The sequence below is a fragment of the Rhineura floridana genome, chromosome 15 (genome assembly GCF_030035675.1).
Source record: "Rhineura floridana isolate rRhiFlo1 chromosome 15, rRhiFlo1.hap2, whole genome shotgun sequence".
Taxonomy (NCBI): Eukaryota; Metazoa; Chordata; class Lepidosauria; order Squamata; family Rhineuridae; genus Rhineura; species Rhineura floridana.
In genome coordinates, this window is record NC_084494.1 from 30185662 (window position 1) to 30199430 (window position 13769).

General features: G+C 49.4%; 2 protein-coding genes across 7 annotated transcripts in view; one reads left to right on the forward strand and one right to left on the reverse strand.

The window, feature by feature from the left end:
• Window positions 1-609: 609 nt before the first annotated feature.
• LOC133371015 (zinc finger protein 428-like) lies at window positions 610-7022 on the reverse strand. 6 transcript variants are annotated; one of them, XM_061598079.1, is made up of 4 exons: window positions 6049-6125; window positions 5784-5887; window positions 3605-3703; window positions 613-3068 (listed from the first exon to the last, which is right to left on the reverse strand). In XM_061598079.1, exons 2-4 carry the CDS (start codon window positions 5860-5862, stop codon window positions 2503-2505), a joined length of 744 nt encoding a protein of 247 aa, XP_061454063.1. In that variant the 5' UTR covers window positions 5863-5887; window positions 6049-6125; the 3' UTR covers window positions 613-2502. The 6 variants fall into 6 exon arrangements, with proteins under 6 accessions (XP_061454060.1, XP_061454061.1, XP_061454063.1 ...); XM_061598080.1 differs by lacking the exon at window positions 6049-6125 and adding an exon at window positions 5321-5417 and having other exon boundaries at window positions 5784-5873; XM_061598078.1 differs by lacking the exon at window positions 6049-6125 and adding an exon at window positions 6322-6410 and having other exon boundaries at window positions 614-3068.
• The window catches only part of LOC133371014 (carcinoembryonic antigen-related cell adhesion molecule 20-like), a 44436-nt gene continuing 37330 nt past the window's right edge, over window positions 6664-13769 (forward strand). Inside the window, exons 1-2 of the mRNA XM_061598074.1 lie at window positions 6664-6757; window positions 8407-8475. The gene's annotated coding sequence lies outside the window, so the exon portion shown is untranslated. The remainder of the gene's footprint in view (window positions 6758-8406; window positions 8476-13769) is intronic.

Consider the following 13769-nt stretch of genomic DNA (forward strand, 5'->3'; position numbering starts at 1 on the left):
AAAATTTGAAGTAACAAATCCACACTGAACTATTTGAGACAGTCTTGCTAATGTGAAAGTATAGCTCTAGAGCAGGGATGGGGAATGTCTACTTACTGGGACTTGCTTGCCAGGAAGCCTACATAAGAATACACCAAAGTGGATCCCACTCCACAGAGCTGTAAATATGTACATCTGAAATAAGTTGAGACAGAACAAAATGTTGGTCCAAAACTTTGTGTTTTTTAAGCCCTTAAAAATAAAATGGGAGTGAGCTCATGCTGTATTAAGAGCCACCTGGGAACTGTGTCAAGGCAGCACAGCTGATTTGCATATATGTGCATGCAAGAACAGATAGCAGTCCAAGTGCACAAGATATACATGTCTTTACCAATGGGGCTAAACCAGGAATGGGGAATATGTGGCCGTGCAGATGTTGCTGGACTACAACTCCCATCATCCAACACTGGGGGCACTTGAGAGGCTGCTGGACAGCCATCTGTCGGGAATGCTTTGATTTGGATTCCTGCATTGCACAGGGGGTTGGACTTGATGGCCTTATAGGCCCCTTCCAACTCTACTATTCTGTGACCTCTGACCATTGGCTATGACGGCTGGGGCTGATGGAAGATGGTGTCCAACATAATCTGGAGGGCCAGATTCCCCATCACGGGCTAAGCCATCGTGTGTATGACCTTACTGTAGTTCTCCAGCTGTACTAGAGAACTTGGTATAAACTCCATTTGGCTTCTTCCTGGCAACAGCCATGGCATTAGGCTGAAGGAGGGAGAGAAAAAGGAAGCAAGGCCTCTCCACTGGGCTCCTCCTTCCAACAGCTGTCACCTAGCAACACTGTTTCTATCAGGCTGTAGCAAAGAGAAGCATGACCACTTCATCGGTTCTGCAGAGACCAGCTCCGTTTGGCTCCGCTCCCTGAACTGTTTCCATTTCTACTGCCCATTGTAAGAACTACTATTTGGCTTAAGGGCTGATCTTTTAGATACCAAGCAGGGGCTGTCTTGTTTTTATGGATCATATGGAAGCTTTCCTCTTATTCTGTGTCATTGTTTTGTCTACATCAAAAGCAACTTTCAAAGATGAACAGGAAGTGTAGGCTGTACATCACACTTGTTGCTTCTAAGCTCTATAGCAGGGATGAGGGACCTGTAGCCCTCTAGGTAGTGCTGGACTTCAATTCTCATCAGCTCTAGTTAATATTGTCAGTGGACAGTGATGGTGACAGTTGTAGTCCAGCAACATCTGCAGGCCCATGGTTCTCCACCCCTGCTATAGGATAATGTAGAAATTGCTGTGATAGTGCAGATAGGAATCAGCACTGACATCAGCATATATGGTAGCATTGCTGTGAAGAATGTATATCTTGAGTCTCAAGGACACCCAGGGACCCTGCATGTACAGAATTTACTATGTCATGCACAGCCCTGCTGCTCTGTTTTGCGGAGAAAATCTTCAAAATCAGATCACAAGTCTGCTACAAAACAGATCACACACAGAGAACCTTTAGCCTACTAAATGCTGCTGAACTACAACACCCATTGGCCATCTTTGCTGGGTATTATGGGAGTTGTAGTTCTGCAACATCTGGAGAGCCAACGGTTCCCCAACCCTGAACCGGACCCTTGTCCATCCATCTCTGCAGCCAGATCAGGACTCCATCAAGCTTTCTCCATTCCAGAATACAGGGATGAGCACAGGAAGAAGTCACACATACAGAATCAATTTTATTAAACCAAATCTCCCAGCTACTATGAAGAGAGACTGTTAATACGTAGTAATGATTTATGCTGATTGGATGCCATCTCTCGAAGCCGCTCTGTTTAAAAAGCCAAACACACGCGCACACACAGACAGACGGACAAACAGAATACAGCTTCGGTTCAGCGTGTGACCACCCGGGTGCCAAACGTGATGACAATGAGAGGATGGGCACCTAATTGGGGAGGGAACTGCCTAAACAGTAAGAGGGTGGGCAGCAGGGATGCAGGACCGTGCACACAAGGCATGCAGTTCTGATCCATCGCCTTCCTCTTCCCTCCCCCCCCCCAGCCTTGGGATAGGCCTGGAATCAATCTCTCCTGGTTCAGTCGGTTAAAAATGAGCTACAAGCCCAATACTGCTATAGTGCTTCCATTGTAAAAGCCCGTTTACACAGGCTCCCTTTGGGGAATAATTGGCTAGGGCCTACAGACACCAAACCCACAGCATCTCTTTCTCTCTTTTAGGTGCAGAGAGAAGGCAACCGCTCCTTTCGCTGCAGATGGGCAGGGGTCTTCCAGGGTTGCTCCACCCACTCGGAGGCGGCGGGACACACAGAAGGGATTGCTGTGGGCAATGGTTTCCCCCCTGCCGTTCCCCCGGCTAAATTTGCTTTAGAAAAATAGAATGAAACTAAAAAGTGGAACTAAAAAGGCTTCACTTCTTTCAGAGTCCTGGACAGACAGATCCCTTGGCAGGCGCCGCTGATTAAATTGGGAGGGAGGAAAGGGGGGGGCGGACAACGATCTACAGCTCTCCACGAGCATGGAGCATGTAGTGCTCGTGAAGTTCCGACACCAAGCCAAACTCCCCCGGGCACTCGGTGCAATGGTACGGTCCGTCAGCCCCATCTGTGTCCTGATCTCCATTGGCCTCCCTTGGGGCAGGGGAGGGAGGAAGCTTGCTACGGGGAGCAGGTGGGGGGCTCCAGCACCAGCCATGTTCGCAGCGGTGGCCTTCCAAAGTGGCGGGAGAGGCAAAGCCCAGACCACACTCTGCACATATGTAGTGGAAAACTCGGCCCCGGCCAGACGTCGGGGCTGTCCGCCCTTCCTGGTTGTGGGGGTTGCTGGGCAAGATCAAGGGCGGTGTCTGCTTGGAGGATGAGGAGCCGCTATGTGGCCGCTTGCGCCCCTCGTGGTAGCTACGGTGCACCTTCAGGGCCCGAGAAGTGCCAAAGCCGCGCCCGCACTCGGGGCATTCATGCCACTCGGGGCTGGGAGCCAGGGAAGAGCTCAATCGATCCTGCCCGGCCTCTCTGCCATCGTCTGCCGGCTCCCCAACAGTTGCCTGTGGCTCTTTGCTCCGGGGGCCTAACAAGACAGCCAGAGGAGAAAAAACTCAGTGAGGTATACACACAACACCCTTTGTTCCCCCACCCCCGAGGTTCAGCGCTGCAGCAACAGAGTGAGGAAAGCTGTCCCATTTGCCTAAATTTAGAAATGCCATTTTATTTATTTATTTTTGCAAACCTGCTTTTTTGGAAAAATCAAATCCTGGGGCTGGGTAAATGCTGGAGGTCAAAGCCAGCTGGAAAACCACCCCTCGCAATCCAGAAGCTCTGCCAACTCATCAAAAATGTTCAAGGATGGCAAAGGCTGCAGTTACTCAGTGGTGTGGAAAATCCACTCTGGATATGTTTCAGAGATGATCTCTTCATTCCTACTACTTTACAGGTTGCAGAGCTGAATCCCTGGCACTAGACACCAGTGGCTAAATCCAGACTCAAATTAAGCCCCAGATCCAACGTTCAAGATTTCCCCTTGACTTGTCTTGCCCAAACCTTTTGCTGCTATGCATCACTGCGCAGACCTGCTTTGTGATTTGACCTTTCTTCATGTCCTTGTACCTGGAAGGCCTTGGGCTGATGGGGTTGGGGGGCTGCTGTCTCCTGAAGATACAGAGGTGGCTTCAGATTCATCCTCTTCCTCTTGCATGGTGGAGACACCTGGAAGAATTACAGCCCGTAACAGGCAGAACCTTGGATCCCTCTAGGCTACTTCATCATCAGATGACCCTTGCATACACATGCATACAAATATAAGATCTCATCCCAACCATCCCAGTACATTGCAGGTTTTTTATCTCCAGCCTTCCCCACTTCCTTTTCACACACATAGCCCCTCATCCCTTACGATGCACTATTTATATAGAGACAATACACCAAGCCAAGACTGAGGACACTGAAGTCTGAGTCCAGCTACCACTGTCACACTTTTTGTGTCCTTGTGCACAACTGAGAAATAATGAGTTGCCTGAACTCTCATCATCAGCCATGGCCAATGAAAGCTAATCAAAAGATCTCAGAAGAGTTTTGCATTCTTGAATGATACTTATTCTGCATTTGTGGAACAAATGCCTTCATACATGCTGTTGGTATCCCAGCTGGGCTCTTGGGTGGGAATAATGGATGAGGAGACAGTGTGGTTCAGTGGTTGGGTTTAGAATGGGAAGAGGGAGTGGGCGGAAAGAAAGAGAGATTCAAACGCCTGCTCATCTGTGAAGCTTCATTCAGTGTCCCTCAGGTGAGTCCCCATTTCTCAGCCTAACCTCCCGTAACGAGAGTTGTTGCTGGACACTTGGAAAGTTTTTTTTTAAAGCCCACCCTAATGGTGGAAGGGTAATATGCCTAAATAATGACTCAAGAAGATGATTTTGGTCAATGAGAGCTCACAATGGACCAAGGAGAACATACATCAATGGAGCTCCCAATGCTGTAGAGACTGGCCACAAATTGAATACTGCCCTGTACATGCGGCACCAATACCAGACACACAGAACAGAGCACCATAAAGACAAGTAGATAGAGTGCCCCCCCCAATTGCTGCTCCTGCTCCACAAATGGCACCCTTTCAGTTGGGAATTGCTATTTGAACGCCAGATGAACATGTGGGAAGATCTGTCAAGTAACCACACAGAAGTATTACACTAGCTTTGTATTTAATAGCTCGCTTAGCAGCCATAGGTGACAAGGGATTCCCTGCAAGCGAGTGAGCATCTGGTGGAGGAGGAATGGATGCTCCGTCTCGCCTCCATCAGTCTAGCTGGCTTCATGCCGAAGGGGAAGCCCATCCCTCAACTCTGTCCTTTCTCTGCCAGCCCCCTTGATAGAAGGCTTTTTCTTTTTTGTAGCCTGCTGTGGAGTAGTGGTTAAGGTGTTGGACTACGACCTGGGAGACCACGGTTCAAGTCCCCACACAGCCATGAAGCTCACTGGGTGACCTTGGGGCAGTCACTGCTTCTCAGCCTCATTAAAACCCTATTCATAGGGTCGCCATAAGTCGGAATCGACTTGAAGGCAGTACATTTACATTTTAAGAGGCTAATAGCCTGTGTTTTCACACTACAAAAGAAGGGCTCTCCTTCACTCCACACAGCCGGGGGGGGGGTACTATTAGCCTCTCAGTAGGCTATTAAAAAAACCATGCAAGTTAGTAACTTTCATGGGCTTATTTAAACAGCTGCGCTACTCAGCTCACACAAATGAATCCAGGAACAGCCCACCAAGGAGAGGTGGAGTTAAGCCTCCTATGAAAACAAACCACGGCTTAGTACTCAGCAATACCATGGTTATGAGACTGGAGCCAATGTATTCATGAAGTTCTGGAGCCGCTTGTCAAGTTGCCTGTGCCCTTTCTTGTAGAATATCACCCTCTAGTGCCCTGGCGAAACAACTACAGTCAGTCAGAAAGTTAACGGTGACACAAAACTCTAGCTATAGACTCAGATGCTATCAATCCAACCCTCATACTGGACTTGTTCCTCTTACAACAATCCTGCAATGTATAAGAGTTGTTCCAGTTTTGCAGGCCAACAGATTTGTGACTTAACTGGGAAGGACACCTGGAAGAATGCTCCCAGTTCCTTTACCACAGGGGTCTAAGCATCTACACACAAATCAGGGCACTCTCTGTCTAACCACACAGGCCTATTGGTGGGAGGAAGGGGAATGCAAGCATCCCCCACCCACCCCTGACTCAAGAGGCCGGTCAAGCCTTCTCCCTCACCACTCACTACACTTTGCTCACCAGTCGAAGTCCCATCCTCCTCCTCAAAGCCAATGTCCTCTGAGGTCCCAACTTCCACATGCTTGGGTACTTCAGACATCACCCCTTAATGCCAGCAGCCCAACCTGCAAGAGGAGCAGAACTAGTTAAAAGGCTTGCCCAGCTAAGCATGCTGCTGGCTCCCCAGTTCACAGCATCAGTGGATGATGGGGGTGGGGGGCTGAGATTGCAGAGAGTACAGGAGAGGCAGAGAGAGAAAAGAGGGAGGTGAAAGGGGAGACTTTACCCCACAATGCACTGGGGCTGTCACTGTATGGCCCAATCCCATAATGCTCTGGGCAAATTGTTGGCAGAGGGCAACCCCTCATCCCAGGCTATGCACCAGTATGGACTAGAGTGAGTTCAATCCCATAATGCTCTGGAACTATATGGACCACAGGAGAAGCCCACAGTCCCATGATGCCCCTGCAAGTAGAGGGGGCATAAAAGGACCGAAGGGGAGGGCAAGCAAGCAAAATCTGCCCCTTTCCCATAATGCATTGCACGCCCTAACACTCACCGGTTCCTCCGGATTTGGGGAGGGGCAGCCCGGTCCCCTCTGGCCACAGGACCCTAGCTGCGCAAGCGCAGACAGAGAAAGTAGGCAGGACTCACCCACCAACTCTCATTCCGTGCGCATGCGCCTTAGGGCCTAGAGAACGAACTTGCAGTTCTGCTCTGCGCATGGTCGAGCCGCGAAGATCTGGACAATGGGAGGCGAATGAGCGCATGCCCTCCAGCGAGCTGTGCCTGAGCGGCTCTTCTGCGCATGCGCTTAAAAGGCTGTGGCCGTGCCGTAAGAAGGTTCTGCGCGTGCGCTTAGGAATCAACCCTTTTGGTTATTGAGAGAGGGTAGATGAGAGAGAGAGAGAAAAAGAGTAGCTTAGCAGCGCGGTCCTAAATGTGTTTCTCGGAAATAAGTTCCATTGAGTTCAATGGGCCCTTTTTGCTCCCAGGTAAGTGTGTAAAGGATTGCTTACCTGGGAGTAAGTAAACTTGCTTGCTTGCCTTAGCATAGCCTTCCCCAAGCCGGTGCCCTCCAAATACTTGTACTACAATTCCATCGTCCCTCACTACTGGCCTTGCTGGCTGGGGCTGATGGGAGCCGGAGTCCAACAACGTCTGGAGGGGGCTGCCTTGGAATTTTGCCGCCATAAAGAACGCAAGCGAGATAACACGCCCTAAAGCGCCCCCCCCTTTTCTCCGTTTCTTTCCCAAGTTCTTTACTTTTTCCACCGCCATCCGCTACTTTGGACAGCAGAAGTTGCTCGCCTGTACTATTGGGGAGCTGAAAATGGCAAGCCCCGCTTTCCTTCTTTCGTTTCACATCCTTCTCAACCGGCTTTCAGTAAAAGCCTGGGCGAAGCGGCTCAGCGCCGCGGGATTCTATGCTCAAGACGACAGCCTTTGCCTTCGAGTGAAGGAGGAGGGCTCGCGGCAGAGCAGAGGCGCGTTCACGCCCTTCTCCTCTGAGTGGTTCGGAAGCCTTGCTAGAACTCACAGCCGCGTGTCTGTCAAAAACACAGCAGGAGGAGCCCCTCTCTGGGAACCCCCTTTTTTCCCCTTGAAGTTTGCGGTGTGTGTGTGCGTATGGGGGGGGATTCCTGAGACCCTCTCCTGTGTCGCCTGTGTAGGACGCGCATCGGGTCGGTAGAGGACGCGGGTGCTCAAGTGGGATAGAAAATGGGCAGACGACGGCCCTTAGAGGGAGCTCGAGGATTAAGGCAGCAACGTGAGAAATCCAGCCGGGGGAAGCGCACCTGCATGGAGCCCATTTTGTGTTGCGAGGGAGGCGGTGCGCACCACTGGTGAGCGCTCTTGAGGCATGCAGGAGGCAGGGGCATGACCTGGATGTTGTAGCTGAAGGTTATGTCGTAAATGGGACCGGTCGGCTGCTTCCCCCACGACACTACCCAAGCACACTGGACCTAATTGGAATATATATGGCTATGAAGATCCTGGCATGAAAGGAAGGATGCTGAAGGAAGGCAAAGCAGGGCTTCTCTTTCCAGCAGAGCTGCATAGACTGGTATCTGCCGTTGTCATAATTTCCTGCAGCAGGGGTCGCTAATGTAGTGCCCGTGGGCACAATGGTGACACCAGCAACACTAGTTCCCCCTGGCGCTAACAAAACCTGTGAGCCCTGCCCACATTGGCATGAGATAGTGAGGACGGTTACCCTTTTCTCCCTTGAAAAAATACGTAGAGCTGAAGGAGGAAATTGGAAGAGTTACACTCTTTCTCACTTCCTCTTTCAACTTTATGTGTTTTCAAGGCTCAGATTAAGCATACTGCAGGGGCCGCCAGGCTTTTTGGACCAGGGGGTGCATTTACAATTGTGAGAGTACTGGGGTCTTCATCTGTTGGTTTTCTGCCTGCCGCACAACCAGGTACCTGCACATTTTACTTCATAACTTACTTTCTAAAAGTGCTAGAGACTTGCTTTAAAAAGAAAGAAAGCTAAGAGTCTGGGGGCCCTGCCTAGGTACAGCAATGTTGGCTTTCTCAGGCACCAAGTTGGCGACCCCTATCCTGGCTTTTACCCACATCCCTTGGAAAAGCAAAGTCAGTTTATGGATACATCCTCTCTTTCTGTTTCTTCCAGAGGAGGAGAGGCTGATCCATGCTCATGATACTGGCTCAAAAATCCAGATGTGCTCACACGTCTAAAAAGGTTGGTGACCTCTACCCTTCTACCCTTCAACAATAGATCTATCTTAACTAAGGAGCCCAGTGGCCTGCATCCAAGTTGCAGGCAGTGCAATTTTGGTTGTGGATCAAATTCTGGAAGAAGGAAGTTGAATTGGTCCCCTGCTGAGAAATTGCATCTTATTTTGTTTCTTCTCCACTATTATCTCTCTTGCCCATTCCTTCTATCTATGATGGGAATGGGAAGCCTGTGGCCCTCCAGATGTTGTGGGACTCCAGCTCCCATCAGACTGCCCCAGTAGAGCCGATTGTCAGGGATGATGGAAGCTATAGTTCAGCAGCATCTGGAAGGCCACAGTTTCTTCATCCCTGATCTATGGTGCATAGGTCCAGCCTGCAGTACAGGCCAGCAGGAGTTTGTGACAAATTTCAGACTAGGGAAGGCCCTAATTCTGAGTAGACATGGCTAGGATTGTGCTTTAATTTGTGTGTGTGTTTTAAGAGACTTTGTTATCCCCATCCCCTGCTTTGTGTAACATCTTGATCAGTTCTCCAAGGGCTACCATTATTTTGTGACATTTTGTTGGGTCCAATTATAAGGTATTGTTCTGCTTTGAATTTTGGCGCTTTAACCAAGATTGCTTCCAGATGATCTGTTTATTGAGCATTCATTCTGATTTGTTTGCTGGGAGGTTATATGACCCGTCACATCAAGCAATTGTCATCCCACATTTTCCGGTGCATTTTCCCATCACTTTCCTTATTGCAAGAAGTCCAATTTGGGGGAGAAAGCAGTTTTGTTTCTCAAATTCATTTTAATTGCACAGCCTGAATTTGCTGGTATGTGATTGCTTTCCACCCAAAAATAGCAAAGGTCTGGAAGCACTCTTTAATTAATCAACCTGAATCTGCCAGTATACGATTGAATCCCACCCACAAAATAATGACAGTCTGGAAGTGCCCCGTGTCACATCAAACACCTCCTGAACACACAACATGAATGCACAATTTCTCACTGCCCCTTTAAAAGGACCAAGAGGAGAGGGGGGTTGGAATAAGGATGATGTCATCTTCCTGGGGGTCACATGGAGCTGCTGATTGCTACTGAATGAAGTCAGTTTTATTTTTATTTCATTTCCCCCCCCCCCCCGTGGAGGCAAGCGGAGACATGGAATTTAATCCACCTATGGGAGCTTTCCACTTGGGCTGCCGCATCTCTTGTGTCGCAGATGCTTAAACAGTCAGGGCTCACACAACGTTTCACATCAAAAGCAAAGAAATTCAACTCCGGGGGGGGGAGAAAAAAGGCATTGTAGGATTGCACTGAGTTGCAACCAGCTGTTAGATGAAGGATTAAGAATGAACAAAGATGGGGGCCTGTGGCCCTCCAGATGTTGCCGAACTCCAGCTCTCATCAGCCCCAGCCAGCATGGCCAGTGGTTAAGGATGATGGGAGCTGTAGTCGAACAACATCTGGAGGGCCACAGGTTCCCCAGACCTGGGCTAGAGCCTTACTTGGATTCTCTTAAGAACATAAGAGGAGCCTGCTGGATCAGGTGAAAGGGCCATCTAGTCCAGCATCCTGTTCTCACAGTGGCCAACCAGATGTCCTTTATGGGAAGCCCCCAAGCAGAACCCGTTCCCTGTCCTGGGAGGGTAACCCTCAGACATGCCAAAAAGTGTTTTCTCTTTAATAGGTTTTGGGCACTTTGTTTTGTCCTGAAAATGAAGAGTATTTGAAACAGAAATAAAAAATGAAGAGGAAGGCCGTTCTGTGATCTCTGTCTACTCATTTAGAAAAGTGTCTCTGAAGCAGCTCAGCTGGCAGCTCTCAGAAGGATGGCTCACCTAGGCCATGAGAGGGCTTTAGCATAAAGGGGAGAATTTCACCACACCATAAAATTCTCTAGGACAAGGAACCTGTGACCCTCCAAATGTTGTTAGTTAAGGATGGTGGGATTTGTAGTCCAGCAATATCTGGAAGGCCACAGGATCCCCAACCCCTTCTCTGGCGCATTGTGCCATCTATCCAGAGCTCTTGGGCTTATTCATCCAAGTACTTTTAAGAGTAAGGGCAGGTAACCCTCGTAATCCTTTTAGCCTCACAACCAGGGCAAGAGCCATAGCTCAGTGGTGGAGCACGCATGCTTTGCTTGCAAAAGATCCCAGGTTCTCATATGCTGCTGTGTTCCACCCTGTGAGTGAGGCCACACCCATTCCCATGTCATAGATGGCAAACTGAGACTGAGAGACCAACCGGTGACCTGAGCTTGTAACCCAGGGCTTCCCAAGGCACCAGTCATTTCCTACATTCTTTCATGCCCACTTGCACAGGCATAAGGGCTAGGGAAAAACATGTTGGTTAAAATAAAAATAAGAGGTGAGATTTTAGAAGCACTGAATTCTCTATTAATTCCCGAAGCCGCATTTTCTCTGTGCTTGCACAGAACTCCTATCAGTGCTTGCAATGTCATGTAAAAAGTTGTGGGAATGTTGGATTTCCAATCAGATCAAGATCCATCCAAACCAGTTTCCAACATCAGCAAGCCAGATTCCCTCGGAACTTGTTGCTGGCCCCCACATCTGGTTCTCAAAGATAGACTGGCTGTGTATATGGAGGTTCTGTTTAACTCTCATAAATCAGGAGTAGGCAACCTTTTTGAAGATGAGGGCCACATTCCGTCAGGGGAAAGTGGCCAGGGGCCACATACTAGTGACGAACAAGGCCAAACTGGGCAGGAACACTCCTTTTCCCAGTCACTTTCTGTGCCCCCTCTCATGCACACCACCCATTCATACAACCACACACATACCATTTATCCATCATCCATCACTCTCACGTGCACAAACACTACTCATCCAACCACACAAACGGATGTGTGTGAACCTGCTGGATCAGGCCAAAAGCCTATCTAGTCCAGCGCTCTATCCTCTCAATGCCCAAGCAGATGCCCATGGGACCAACAGCTCTTTCCTCAGTTGTGATTCCCACCAGCTGGTATTCCAAGATAGATTGCCTCTGACAGTGGATGGAGAATATCCCCACTGGCTGGTAGCCATCGACAGCCTATTCTTTCATGAATTTCTCTAATCTTTCAAAGCCATTTAAGTTGGAGGCCATCACTATATCAGCACACGCATACACAGTCCATCCATCCACCCTCTCTTTCATTCAGTTTCTTTCTCACACGCACACACTGCCAACCTGCCATTGATAGGAATGTAGGATGCTGCTGCCTTATACAGAGTCAGACCATTGGCCCACCTAGCTCAGTATTGTCCACACGGACTGGCAGTGGCTGTCCAAGAATGTAGGATGCTGCCTTGTTCAGAGTCAACCATTGGCCCATCTAGCTCACTATTGTCCACACGGACTGGCAGTGGCTGTCCAGGAATGTAGGATGATGCCTTGTTCAGAGTCAACCATTGGCCCATCTAGCTTAGTATTGTCCACACTGACTGGCAGTGGCTGTCCAGGCTTTCAAGCAGGGGACCTTTCCAGCCCTACCTGGAGATTCTGGGGATTGAACCTGGGACCTTCTGCATGTAAAGCAGATGCTCTGGCACTGAGCTACGGCTCTTCTCCATTGATACCAGCCTATCCTCCAGGAAGGTACTGAATCCCTTTTTTAAAGCCAAGTTGACTGATGATATAAGGGCTGTTGAAACTCTTTGAACAGCTGAATCGTGCCACATAAAAGCAATGTATGCTTAAGTGTTCGTTTCTGCCAGCAAAAGACACAGGAGTCCTGCCAGAGACAGAAAAAAAAGGGGGGGGGAACAACCTGGCCACTCTAGCAGCTTGCCCAAAGTTACAACATGCCCGATTTGAACCTCATTGAAGAGCCACTGGTGCCTGCGAAGGCAACATGTTCCCAAAGGGCCTCAGACCAACGGATCTGCAGCTTGCAGAGGCCCATCACTTCCAGCAGCCTCTGCTGCTGCGCTTTCATCTCGGCTGTCCCAGCCGGGCTCACTCTTGTCTGTGCTTGTATCATTTTACTCCTCCAGGGAGCTCCTGCTCCCTCCCTGTGTCTGGAAGCCAGCCAAGGCCCTTGATCTCTTAACAGCTGGTTAAGAGCTGGCGGTGCTCTCCCCGAGGGCCAGCGGTGCGTGGCTTCGCAGGCGTTTTGGTTCCTGCTGACCCAGATCACCCTGGGGAGTTTTTCAGGGCTTTCACTTGACATGCAATTTTCAGTATGAGGTTAGGCGCAGCAGCTCCTACTCATGTTGTAACCCCTGCAACAGGGGGCCATTTGCTAGGACTTGGGGCAAATGGCATATGCTAATTTGTATGCATAGGAAATTGAGATGGCAGGTGGGTGGGGTGTTACCGCCCCTGCTCTTTGCAGTGTACAGTAGGGCCCCCACTTTTTGGCAGCCCGCTTTTCAGCGTTCCGCTAATACGGCAGCTTTCAATTAGAGTAAGGCCCCACGCATACGGCGCTTGTTCTGCTTTTACGGCGTTTTTCGGGCATCAGGTGCCATTCTATTGAATGAGTTCCACTTTTCGGCGGGTTTTGCTATTAGGCGGGGGTCTGGAACGTAACCCACCGTATGAGTGGGGCCCTACTGTATACGGCTGCCCTATAAATGAAATGGACCGCCTTCAAGTCGATCCCGACTTCTGGGTGACCCTATGAATAGGGTTTTCAGACAGCATGTTAGATTCAAACTGGAGAGACCTGGGTTCAAGTGTTTTCACCGCTCACTGGGTGATTCAGGCCAGTCACTCTCAGTCTAATCTACCTCACAGGGTTGTGAGCTAAAAATGACAATTAAAAAAAAATCTTACTGCTTTTCCAAACAACTCAGAGCAGTTTGCAACAGGTAAAACAATATTAAACACTGAGCTATAGATAATATAAAATCAGCAACAACAATAAAAGTATCACAAGTGGGGTCTGCAACAAAATGTGGAGTACTTCTGCTCATTGTTCCAGTCAGCTCAGACAGCCACATCCTTCACAATACACCAGTTCCCCCTTTCACAAGTCTTTCTGTTTTTCTCTACAAAAACACACGCAACAATCAACATCCTGTGGCTACTCAGTATGCTCAATTCTGGTTGGGTTGTTTGGAGAATTTTCGTCCCCCTTGGCACACCCGCACAAGTCGTCTTCTTGTCCTGCTAACCTGTTTGCCAATACCACCCTCTTGTGCAGCCTTCACTAACCCAGTGCCCTCCAGAAGTGGTAAGTCTCCCAATAGTCCAAGCCAGGATGGACAATGGTCAGGAATGATGGGAGTTGTGGTCTCAGTGGCAGTTGGTGGATCCATGCCAGTGGGGCAATGGGATCCACTCCAGGTTTTAGTCTG